The 13,156-nt window shown below is 36.8% G+C and overlaps 1 protein-coding gene across 1 annotated transcript in view; it reads right to left on the minus strand.

Annotated features, from left to right (window-relative positions):
• Nucleotides 1–11,980, minus strand: part of USP16 (ubiquitin specific peptidase 16) — a gene marked incomplete at its 3' end in the record, with an annotated part of 16,254 nt that extends 4,274 nt beyond the window's left edge. The window contains exons 1-9 of the mRNA XM_010140672.1: nt 11,920–11,980; nt 9,222–9,400; nt 8,476–8,579; nt 6,053–6,156; nt 4,314–4,492; nt 3,233–3,325; nt 2,421–2,551; nt 1,950–2,037; nt 1,002–1,080 (exon numbers count right to left, since the gene is read on the minus strand). Of these exons, the coding sequence (XP_010138974.1) occupies nt 1,002–1,080; nt 1,950–2,037; nt 2,421–2,551; nt 3,233–3,325; nt 4,314–4,492; nt 6,053–6,156; nt 8,476–8,579; nt 9,222–9,400; nt 11,920–11,980 (1,018 nt within the window). The remainder of the gene's footprint in view (nt 1–1,001; nt 1,081–1,949; nt 2,038–2,420; nt 2,552–3,232; nt 3,326–4,313; nt 4,493–6,052; nt 6,157–8,475; nt 8,580–9,221; nt 9,401–11,919) is intronic.
• Between the last annotated feature and the right edge of the window lie 1,176 nt (nt 11,981–13,156).

Below are 13,156 nucleotides of genomic sequence, written 5' to 3' on the forward strand. Positions count from 1 at the left end.
AAATCCTGTGTGACACATTGGGGGTGCAGTAAGTGAGAGGCTGCAGCTGTGGGGAGGAGCGGACAGGACAGGTCACCCTAAACTGACCAATAAGGTGTTACATCTCATAGATGTCATATTCCGTATAAAGGTGAGGGATCACAAAGGGCAAGCTCTTTCTTCCTTTTTTCCAGTGGCCAACACCCTAGAAGGCCTCTGTCTGTTCTTCCTATGATCCCAATCTGTGCATTCCTGAATCCAGTTCTGGAACCCAGCTCCCGTCTGCTGCTGAGTCTGTGTGATTGCCATCAGGGGGCTTGGGTTCGATATTGATTTTGTATACATTTCATTTTATTGTTATTATTTTAATTAAAGCAGTTTTAATTTTCTTTTCCAATCCCTAAGTCTCTCTCCCTTATTCCCTTTCTCTTCCCCTTTAGGAAGCGAGAAGGGGTTGTTAATAGAGAGCGTCTGTTATTTATCTAGCGGCTAGCCCAGCCCTAACCCTTGACATCTGCACAGGTGCCCTACAAACAAAACCAATCTCCTCAAGTTCTGTTTTCAGTGTAGCACATAATCTGAACTGAAACTTGCTTTTCATCTTCTGACCTAAGTAAAGATGAAAAATTTAAAAATTCCTCTGTTCACAGTTTGGTATTTTTATACCACTGTGAAGTAAAAAGGGACTATTAGGACCGAATAAACCATTACAGTCATGTGCTAATATTTTAATTTCTTACATAATATCTGAATGATTAAACACTACCCAAACACATTTTAATGTACAAAATCAACTCTCTCTCACATTGTGGAGAAGGAAACACCACCAAGTTCAGTAAGGCATTTAAATAAGTATACTAACACTCGTGAAGCTTATATTCTAGATAGCCACATATTCAAGAGATGGCAGAAAGTTGTACAATTAAGTATGTATGTTTTAGTTGATACTATTAGTTCTACTTTGTGTACTTCCATGAAATAGAAGATTTTAAATTATCACAACATCAATAACTGTATTTTACCTTTAATTTTCTTTTTAAGTTCTTCTTCATTTTGTTTGTTAGAGTCAGTCAAAGCCTTCAGTATTCCAACACTTACTTGCTGAAATTTTCAAAAATACACACTGTAAAACTTTCTAAACTAACTCAGTTAACTAGAGCGTTAACAAAATGTTTCGGATGGAGGAAAAAGTTTAACCTTTACCAATCAAGATAATCAGTACGAACAATGCAAATGCCTGTAGAGACACACAATATTTCCTGCAGATACTAAAAAATAACCAACCACAAAACAAACTTGCAACTGTAATGCTGCAATTAGTATGTAAGGAAATCAGTCTAAGGATGAAATACCTTCCCAAATGAAAACTGACAAAAGAATTCCATGGAATTTCCAGAAATGAACTATCAGACATTTCAGAAATTAAGACAAAAGGACATTCTTTAGGGTGAATAGACACACTCCAAACCCACTTTTTCTGTGGAAGTTTTGGACAAGTGAATCTATTTCTGAAGGACAATAGATTTTTATATTGAAAGTGTGGAATTAACCAAAGACCCACAGGGCAAGCAAATCTGCGCCCTTCTACTTGATTTTATTAGAAAGGTGTAGAGAATAACCACTATGCTCCTTTTCAAAAAGGCAGAAGATACCATTACCTTAGAAACCTAGACTCTGCGTGCAATACTTGTAAGAGACATAGGCCACAAACAAAACTTCTTTCTTTGAATAGCTTTGTTAAACGAAAATAGTAATACCTGTGGTTGCTCCTTCACAACCCCATTGGTTAGAGGCTGCCCAGTTCTACATTCTCTTGCTGAATTGCTTCACATACATGTACAGGCAGCACAAAACACTTGACAGAGGTCGGCTTGTCTCAGAAAGAATGTTCTTTCTCCTCTCAGCAGAGAAGAAAGACTTGGTCTGGATTATGAAGAAAAGGTATGTGCAACTATGAAATTAGCACTCACTTGGATTTCTTCTGCTCTCATTCCATCAAGTAAGTAACGAAGCAATTCATGACTGTCTTGCTGCTGATAGCCTTTAAATCGTATTGCTCTGTTAAATGAGATAATAATTGTAAAGTATAACTGAACTTATAGATAAAGTAAAAAAAATTCACACCAAACTCAAAAGGACAAAGTCTCATGTATGTATATAAAAGCAGCAAGTGTCCACGTAAGTATTTTCTACAAAAATGATGTTATCTAATCAGAATATGCGACTAAAGAGCTTTCAGTCTTACTTCTATTCATTTATATCTTGCTCTTTTTCCTCTTCTTTCAAGACTCATAAAGCATTATAAAATTTTATTTTATAAAAAAAATAATAAAATTGTGATGTGTGCTCAAGAAAAAAAAAGGGGAAGAAAACTGACCTTCTTAAACAACTAGCAAACTTTTTTCATACTCACTATGACATGCAATTGTACAGATACTCACTTTTTACAAACCTGAGCAAAAAGTTCCTTAGGAGTGACTACCCCTTTTTTTGTCTCTTGCATTTCTGTCAGGAACTGATACATGGCTAATGTCAAAGGACCTGGCTGACCTAGTTTTATCAGCTGAGGTTCCTGTTTTAAACAAAAGCAACAAAGTTTTGCCTTAATTTGGTGACAGATGTTTCCGGAGTAGGTTTTTCGTTATCTAAACACTTCATTTCTTTAAAACACTATTATAAAGTAGAATACACAAAATTCCACAATGGCAGTGACTTAACCTGATAAAAAGAATCAACACAGGGTTTCTCATGAGATGATACCAGAACACTGGCTAAGAATCATTAATTATTTATTGCTTAGCTGCAACGCTGGATTTCTTGCTTTTATAAGGGAAAAAATACATTTTTAAAAATGCACAATCCTTCTTTCCCATCCAAATCCCTAACTGTAACGACAGATGCATTATTTAAGTTAGCGCTGCAGTCATCCTCTAGTTTTCTATACTGCATTTAGGCAAGTGGCACTATAGCAAAAGTTACACGTTTTCATCTTTTAAATAACTTAAGAACTCCTTTGATGACAACCAAATAGTTAAGAGTTTTGATTCACTGCTCTTCCACTTTGAGTGAAATACCTCCACTGACTTCAGAAGCAGCTTTATGGAAGTCAATGGTGAAGTTCCCACTGATTTTACATCTTAATCGTGTTAATATTTAGACGAAACAGCTTTAAAATCCACAGATCACTATTGCTTGTTTCTTTAACGGACTGGAAGGGTGGGAAGAAACACTATGGAGGTCGAAGCTTTTATACCATGGATAACTCAGGTGACTCGATTTTAACAGTTGCATCAGGCATTTTAGCTTCTTTAAGCAGCTCCCTCAGGACTGGAGTTTGTGATAAGTTCTGTAGAACATGAAAGAAAGAAAAAGATCAGTAACTGAGGAACAAGAGGAAGAGCAGCTGAGCTCCGCTGGTCAGGGAATTTGTAGCAGACAGATCAGCAATTTATTTTTCTCAAACGCAAAACCAGAATGGTAACTACCACTGCAGAAATTCTAGCAGGGTTTTAACAGTTAAGGTACATTCCATACAGATAACCCGACTTCCAAGCATCCACAATATGTATTACTTGTGATTGCAGAACCCCTGAATGTACTATTCTTCTACAGACTGATCTTTTGACAGATTATATCCCAGTGTCTGTTTCTAAAACCAAAAACTAAGATGCAGTGTGCGTATCTGCTCGATTTAAAACGTTTTAAAAAAAAATACATCAGTTTACTAAAACCTGCATGTGTAGTAGGAATTTGGTTTGAGTAATGCTCCAGCATCAAGAGCCAAAGAGCACAAGATTACACACGAGTTTTAATACACATGAAAGAGCAAGTTCATTCTACCCAAACAGCTCTCAGCTGAGAAAGATACACAAGATGGTTATGCAATATGCTCATCCCGTTAACACTTACATTTGATTTCCTGTTGCTAAGGGAGGTATTTTTGTTTCAGTAAACACCCACAGTCTTTGGATATTAATCTCCTATATTCTAAGAGGTCAGCAAGGGTCATGTGCCAGACTGCTGTATTTTTTTTTTCTAAACTAGGTAGTTGGCATGTTGAACCTACATCAGTGAAAGATGCTGTCCCTCAAAGATGAGGCAGTTTGTCGTATTTTCCCTTAGAGCAAGTCTGAACCTGCAGCTCCGTTTCTTCGTATTTCTTCTTGCCAACACACTATTTTTAGAATGACCCCATCATTCCTGGCAGATAAAGAAATCACATTCCAGTTGCGTCACTGTAAAATACTGGGTGTGAGGTTGTTGTGGAGTTTGGTGGGGTTTTTTTTGCTATTCAAAGTTTTTTTTTTTTTTATAAGCAGCAATAACTACCATACCTGCATCACTGCATTAAAGAAACACGTATTCCCCAAGTTACTAAGTCCTTTCACAGTCACTTCCAAGTTAGCACTTGAATGAGAATTCTCTTCTTTAAGCAAGACTTCTTTTTCTTGCTCATTTTTGCTGTCTTTTTCTACTTTTTTATTTTCAAATTCCTTGTTCTCTTGTTGTTTTCCTACCAAAATAACAAAAAACATACCACATATTAACCTAGTAACAGGGAATAGGCTAGGAAAAAGTTATTACAGGCAGCAGCAATCTATGATGTTTAAAACTTAAACATACGATAATTAATTCTGTAATTGTATAAATGTAGCACTACTGGTTTAGGTTCTTAAGCTGTCTAGGTAACAGGAGTTAAAAAATAAACAAAACAAAGCAATAGACAAACCAAAAATAATCAAGAAGCTCCTGAAACACCATTTCATATCAGCATGCAATTTAAACATGCCACTTGGCCCACAAGCCGTAAATGCCAACAATGTCTGAAACTCCACATCTGTTATCTGGAATTTCATTCCTGTTGCAAAACGACCTATGTTCAGGCTTTATACAACACCCAACAAGATGGCATCTGATACTTCGGTGTATAGCTCAAAATTTCAATGACCCGTTTAGTAAAAACCTAAGGGAATTCTCAGTAATTTTCAAAATAACAGCCACACTGGTTCTGCCAGCTGGACAGTCTACTATTGATTATGATAAATAGGACTGTGAGCCAAGATTATTTTAAAGTAACCCTGGCACAGAGAAAGCAAGGAAAACAGCCAGGACAGTCTTTGCAGATGGACAAGAAACAGATGGACAGACGACGACAGAACACCTGCAACAGGCAACAACCGCACCCAGGTATTCATCTGCTTTCCAGTTCAAACCTCAGAAGAAAATTTTGGCAACCAAGATGAAGTTCAAATATTAGATGTAGAGAAACTAAATATCTGGGAAAAACTGACCAAAACCATTCAAAGATTCTGGTTCCTATGGAAAAGCCTCAGCTGCTTCCTGAACATGTATTCAGAGACAGTCACTTGGAACTGCTGGATGGCTGTGATCTATTTCCCAAGAGGGCTATGATCTCACCCAAGTGTAGGACTGTGGTGAAAGTTACAGCATTTATTTTTTATATGCAAATTCCTCCAGATTTTCTAGTGGAAATGCCTTGTACAGAACGTTTTGCCATTGTGGAAACTGGAGGGCTTTGCTAGGTTTATTTCCTTTTAAACAGCCACATTTTGCAGACTGCAGGCTGAACCTGCTATTTGAGTGTTCTAAGTACACTGCAGTCACCTACACTACTAACTGTACAGATCCAGCAGACAAATCCTCTTCTGAGCTACTTCCATTAGGAAATGCGCTGCAACAGCAGCAGACTGAAAGTCAATTGCTTACTCACAGAACAACCAAACGTCACATTTGAAAAAACAAAAAGTCACAGTAAAATTGACTTGTTTTGGTGTTTGTTTTTTTTTCCCTCCTATTCCTCTGTTTCCCCTCTGTAAAAGTTTAGGGGACACTGAGCAAACTCATGGTCCAGTGAGATCCATGGGCTAGGACGTTATGCTATCAGAGTGCTGACAAATAATAATAACAATAAAAAAATGAAATTAGCTTTTTACTTTACCATTAAGGAGCTCCAATCATTAAAGCTAATTTAGTGTACATTCTGGATCCACCATACTGACTTCTACATTTAAGGGACTTTCTCATTTGCTGTACATATACTGTAATTACTTACCTGTACGTGCTGAGTCAATACAAACTTGTTTTCTAACATAATCCACAGTCTGGCCCAATCGAGTTGAAGTAGTATATGGAACTTCACTATCACATATGTAGCACCTGTTGCCACCCCGCCCCAAAAGAAAAACAATTTTTTTTTTTAATTTTGTTTAAAAATCCTGAACTATTTGCTTGTTTGACACAGTTCATTACACAAAGCTATAAAATTAAAAGATTTAAGATTTGAAAGTCTTAGAGAAGAGTTCAATCTATCTCTGATCAAGAAAATAAAGTTTAAAAATTCTCTTTATTAAATTATTTCAGTGGCTGTGGGTTGAAATTTACAAATATAAATTAGACTCCTAAAAGATGTGCTTAGAAACCTTGTTGCAAGAAAAATAAATGCAGGGAAAACTTCGTCAAAACCCAGAAACTAAAATATCAGGCCTGCGCAAATGCTACGGCATGGAAAAATATTTGAAGTATCTCATCAAGCAAATACTTCATTATTTTTAAATTGGGGAAGGAAAAAAAAAAAAAAAAAAAAAATCAGTGTCCCTCCATCAGTCCTGCACACTTACTTGCTATTTTATTGCTGATACAAACTTATTTGTCTTTTTATGAGCAAGGAAGTGCATAGTTTGTCCACTAACCTGTTTTAAACAAAACTGTGAGAGGCTCAAGCAAGAACAAAACTCTGTCAGAACACATACAGCTGAAGGAGAGTTGTATGTACTCCTATTGTAGTTCTGCCCAGTCAGATCTTTGAAGAGGTGACAAAACAGTTCCCAGCTTTGAAACACACCAATGATAGCTTTTAGGACAAAGGCATTAAGCAGATTTCGGGATGACTGTAAGTCAAAATCTACGTTCTGATATTAAAAGCAGCAGATGTCTGCAGCAAAGTGTTTCCCTAGCATCCCTGGAATTAGCTGCACTTTACACATTTCTTCCCATCTCATTAAAAAAATTGCCTTAACTTTTGGACCCATAAGTACATATTTATTGTCTGATTAAATATAAAAATAGGCATTATCCCTCCTGGAATAACAAATGATAGTTACTTCAATGGGCAGTTTTAGCATCCTAATCTTTTGTCCATTAAAGACTTTGTAGGTAACCTTGAAGAAATTCAGGGATTGGAAAAAGTTTTTTCAGTGATGGATGTTTTACCACTGAGGGAAAAACAGAAGTAGATTCAACTGCTGTATCATACCTGCGCTGAAAATGCATACAATAGCACTTGTAAACCCAAAACAGTAGAACTTAATGGATTACTAGAAGTCTCCTCTTTCTCCCCAAGTTCAAAGCACTTTTAACTCTTTACAGGTACTATTCAAATCCAATTTCAACCACATATGCATGCACGCCATAAAATTTATTCATAAATTCATTGCGTCGTGAACAAAATTGCTTTTATGTACTAGACCTACTGTGAAACACAGTTCTTGATTGTAAGTTTGATTTATACCAGTAATTTACACCCAGTATATCAATCTCTGAAAAATTTCTTGTGTTAGTTTGTACAACCAAGAAATTCTAGAAGAAAAACATCTTGCTTAGACAACTTTCTCTCATTTGCAAGTACTTAATTAAAAAATCTAAAAGTTTTAGAACAGAGAAAATAAAGCACTTCAAAATAATTGTTTTAACACCAATTTAAATCTGCAAAAACAAGCTCACTAGTTCATTAGTAATACATGTAATTAATAATGGCCATTTCCATTCTAGATTTCAATAAAATTACCGAAGTGCTAAATATTATCAATTAAAGATATAATGGTGTATAAAATGAACATAGTAACAAACAGTAAGTTTTAAAAAAGGTTACTAAGCAAAATGAAAATTCTTTATGTCAGGCACAATATTTCTGTACAGTACAGTTTGGAAAATTAAGGTTCCCTCATATATAGCAACATACTATTCCTTTTAAAAGAAGGAAATAGTACCAGGGAGATGGAACTTGTATTGGCTCATCCAGTAGAATCCTGTAATCCTGCAGCTGTGCTCCTTAACTATACATACGGTATTAAGAAGTCCTATTTATTGGGAAAATAAAAGTCATTAAGTTTGTCACTAAGTGTGCATCAGAAAGGAGCTTCTCCCAAGGCTGAAAGTTAAGATTTAGAGCTACATATCAGCATTTGTTTCCACGTGCGATTCTGATCAAGCAGAAGCAGTAAAACATGAAGTAAACAGCACTTACTAGTTCGTTGATTTCAACCTCAATTACTAAAATTTTCTAGTTATGAATTCTACAAGAAAATAGTATTCATTCAGCAAATCTCAGCAAAAACCGATGGGACTTTTGCGTGTGGAAATGTTTTATAAACATCTAGAGATATATCCCAGAATTCACAAAGAAAAGAAAACACAAATCATATCCCAGCCTCTGTTGCCCTCTAGCTATGTCTTATAACTGACGCCTGACAAACTCACCACACACTCCAGTTGTCCAAACTGAGAACCAAACAATGGGGCTCTGATCTTGGCGTCGTATAGTGCTTTAAAGCATGCTGTTCTTGAGAATTTCTGCCACAGCCCTATAATGTTGATAACCAGAAGTGTCACAAAATCCAGCTGACTATCAACGAAACGTACATAAAGTCAGAGTATAAACACAGTATTAAAATGACAAATGTTTAATTATGTTAAACTAATGATGATGATCAGATGGGTCTCTATTTTGAGACACTTATTTCTGCAAAGAGAAAGGTTATTCACTGGGTGCAGTATAACTATAAAGCTGTTCAGGGACCAAACATCTAATTTACAAATTCCAGTTTGAACAGCTTGAAGAACAAAACAGAACAAAACCTCTTCAGCATGCACAGTACTAAGTTTAATAAACTAATGTGAGCATAAGATCTTACTGTAAACGACAAAAATTAGCAGCATTAACAGAAATTCTTATTTTCTTATCAAAGTAATTTGGATTTTCTAGGAAAACAAGTCCTCAGGATGGTGTTTTAGCCTTAAGTCTGCTAAATGCCTTCTAAGCACTTCATTTGCAAGTCAGAGCAGACATTTTTTAATCACACTACAGTATATGAAGTCACTTATGTAGCACCAGCTTTAAAATAAAAAAGAGAGAATATACTAGATTAATTAGAATCTCCCTTGTTCCGCTATACTATGAGACACCGAAAGATATTAAGATGAATTAACAACAAAACAAGAGATACCCTATGGCCACATTTTAGACATAACCATATTGCAGGGCTTTCATCAGTCTCCTCCTCAGATTTCTCTTGTGTCTTATTGTCTGCCTTGCAGTCCTGGCAAACATGCCATTCCACGTTCAGCAGTGTCTTTTTCAGATGGCCTTGTTCCAAGCCTTTACGAATATGCTTGCACACAGGGTCTACAAAAGAAAAAGCAGAAAAATCATGTAGGGATCATAACAGACGCAAACGTTAACAACACAGGTAGCAATCTAGAAGCTAGGATAGCCTTTCCAGAGGCAAAGAAACATTGACAATTTAGTGCATATCAGAAAGAAACCTTTTGTTACCCCCACTCGCAATCTGAGGATACTGTTGCACTGCATCCTAAACTACTACATTACTAATTTAAAACAAAAAAAAAAGTATTGCTCATGCCTACATCTAGTCAGAGGAGTTGACAAAACCTTTGGATACAAACCTACCTACTGTGCCAGGCTGTGGGCCTCTATTATTGTGGCGTTACGATTCCCACAAGGCCCAGGGAGCAGCCACAGCCCACCGCCACAGTTCCCAGTCACCAAGGCAGCACCTGGCTGGCCTATAAAAGTGGAGATTGCGGAGGTTACACATCCAGCTGAGCTACCTCAGTGAAACTGCGTAGCAGACTATGGTAAAAAAGAAGGACAAGCGTCATCCAACCTATACCATTATCACTTCGCGCTACAATACTACACCCTACTAGTTGCTGCACCTCCTGGGCATGGTGTGAACTCCACCTATTTAACTAAACTCTGCTACGAATGGTTACACCAAGAACAGGCATCTACTGCTAAGAGCTACTATCAGGAGTTTAATTATCTTATTTCCTTTTTGTTTAATTTTTCATGTTGCTACACTGTCACTTGCAGGAAGAGAAGCTGTCCATAAGCCTAAGTCACGTACAGAGAAATTGCGACTGACACACAATGCATGTGTAAACTGATTCAGGTTGTTCCGAATAAAAAATGAAGAATGTATTTTAATGCTTTTTACCTTTTATCTTTTAAAGTGTAGGTTTCTAAGATATTTAGCATCATCAGTCTATAATTCTTCACCATTTGCAGTTACAAACATCTACATTTGCAAATACAGTGTCAAATATCTGACAGTAGAGTTGCCTCCAAAGTCAAAAAGCACAGAGTAAACAAACCCATGCTAAAAGAAAAATGCCGTATGCAAAAAAAAGAAAAAATATCACATTTTTGTGAAGCTATCATTGAGAATTATTGAATTACATAGCTGCTTCCGTAATTCAACTGTCCTAAGGCCGTTGCTACAGAGGTATTTTTATTGCTCAGATAGCGTAACAGCTCTGAAACTATCTTTGTTGAGGAACATATGCAAAATTATAGTTTCAAGATTAATTATCTTGAGATTAATTAATCTCAAGATTAATTAACTTTTCTTGGCATGAGCTGAAACTAGTGCAGAATTTTGTACCTCCGGTTCTCTTTCTGCCCAAGATTATACGATTTTTACCACAATACACACTCTGGCCAATGAGAGCCAAATACAGGTATTTAGATGCGTTCTTTAAACCTTTTTAGAAAGCACAAGCTTTATCTACAACTTCACAGTCGTCTTTTTTAAACAAACCTTTTGTACGTTGGCCACTACTACTACATCCCTAGTTTATACTTGTGGTTTTACAGGACTTTGTCAGGGTAAGCTAGCCTATTTTTAGCCCAAGGAGTGAGATGTCATCAGCAAGTGCACCATGACTGCTTTCTTTGCTGCAGGAAAATGAGGAACAATCACAGCAGACATTGTTCTCGACTCCGGGCGGGAGGGAGGGGGAAAGACAGAAGCAACTAAAAAGCCACCATAGGAGACAGAAACTGCCAGAAGACAAGGACAACCAGGAAACCAAAGTAGAGCAGACTTGAATTTAAAATAAACAGGCCATCACACAGATCCTCCTGAATTAAACTGCAAGGGTGCTCTGTCCCAGCTAAATTAACAAGGCTCAACTCAGTTTTCCCAGTCAGGAACAACAAAATAGATGGGCAAGACACCGTGACCTGGTGGACAAGGTGGTAGAAGAAAATGCGACACAGCATAAGCAAAACCAAAAACTGGAATAATCCTGGTAAACAACAAAACAAATAAAATTTCAACATGGGGGTGAGATCCAGTACATCTCTAAGGATAACATTAACTATTTAGGATTAGGAACTATGAGGAACAGAAGGTGAGGAAAAGAAAGAGGTTTCAGCCAAAAAGGACTATGATTAGAGAGCTGAGGTGTCCAAGACCATTACTAAGTTAGTTGCTAATGTACAGACAAACAGTTTCACAGAAATATTTCTATCATAATCTTTTTTTTCTGAAGCGAGAAACTTCTGCAAGTGGAAAATGCCACTTAAACCTATTGTGACAAACATAGCAGCTCACTCTACGAACTCTTTCTATTCTGAGGGATTTCATACAATTCTGTATGATCTGTGCACCAGTAAAGAACTGTGTGTCTGAATTTCTTGAAAATTGGAAAATAATCCTAGTTTTCAAGACAGCATTATTATTTTCTACCATACTTAGAAAAGTAGCAGTGCTAATGTTTATTGGTAGACTTCAGTTTCCATTATGGAAGCCCATACTTTGAAAACGAGACTTCAAAGCTGGTGACCAGTGTGAAGGCCTTCTAATATTAACAAGTATTAGAGGTGAGGAACCATACCCAGTGTCTCTGGAGACTCATCAGGCTGTGCGGTTCTGCCTTTGATGCGTTTCTTTCCCATATTTGTAGCCTGTAATTTTTCTTACATGGAACAGTGACCTAGCAAAGAAAAATACTGAATTAGAAGCAGGTTCTGGTTTTACTTGTTCATTGCTAAATAATATATTATTTCTATGACTAAGATGTCTCTTGAGATGAACTAACCCGTTTTAATTTGACATTTTGAAAAGAAAATAAATTATGCTTTACTTTGAAACAACTGTTACAATTGTTATATAGGCAAGATCACAGTGTGAATTATAAAAACCAAATGATTTAAACCTTAAACCAAAAGCACTGCACAAAAGAATAAGATGGGAAACTTAAGTATCAAAAATCCTATAAACCTTTAGGACTTGTTCTTTAACTAATAACATAGAGATTTTAGGAAAAAGAATTGGGTTTGTCCCAATTACATCTTGATGGTTTTTGCAATTACAATCTTTCAGTTTTCTCTAATGCAAATTGCTTGTATCTTTGATGAAGTCTGACGTGCAAATATAACATATTTGAAAATATACAGAGAGAAAGAGTTCTGATTTTTCAATTTCCTCACTGGGGAGAATTACCATTGCCCTCCCAACACAGCAAGGAAACAATTCAGATGGGATCTGTTATTTGGTATGTCTTGTAGACCCTTCTAGACAAGGGTGACCACTCTAGATCACCTCAGAATCCTAAGCAAAGTTCTTGCCTTCAAGAAATTGGCTACTGCATGTCTGGTATGCTACCTTTAGCTTCTAGTCTGTAGCTCCTGTAAAGCTCTGTGCCTTAGCTCGCAAAGATCGTTCAAGATCAGATAAGCTCAAAAATGGACATACGCTATATGTACAATGAAAACACGCATCCTAAAAGGGTCCAACATAAGTCTCTGCAGTCTTACACTGTCTTTGCAGGCTGCCCTAACCTTGCCGTCCACCTTTCAGGTAAACATGTTAGCACAGCACTAAATCTGACTTGTAACACCTATCCTTTCAAAGCCAGTTTTCCTGGTTCGTACTCAGGAGAACACCAGCCACAGAAAACATCTGCCTGCTTGGAGCTGCCACAGCAGCAAAACAACCAAACCAGCCCACGAAAAATCAGAGAAAAATTAAGCCTGGAAGAGTTTAGGCTTGATGCCCACAGAGGACTTTTTGTATGAAAAGCTTTTTGAATCATGCTTTTAGATAACCCAACTGTTAAATAATAGGTAGGC

Source organism: Buceros rhinoceros, unplaced genomic scaffold (genome assembly GCF_000710305.1).
Source record: "Buceros rhinoceros silvestris isolate BGI_N320 unplaced genomic scaffold, ASM71030v1 scaffold16367, whole genome shotgun sequence".
In the NCBI taxonomy this organism is placed as follows: Eukaryota; Metazoa; Chordata; class Aves; order Bucerotiformes; family Bucerotidae; genus Buceros; species Buceros rhinoceros.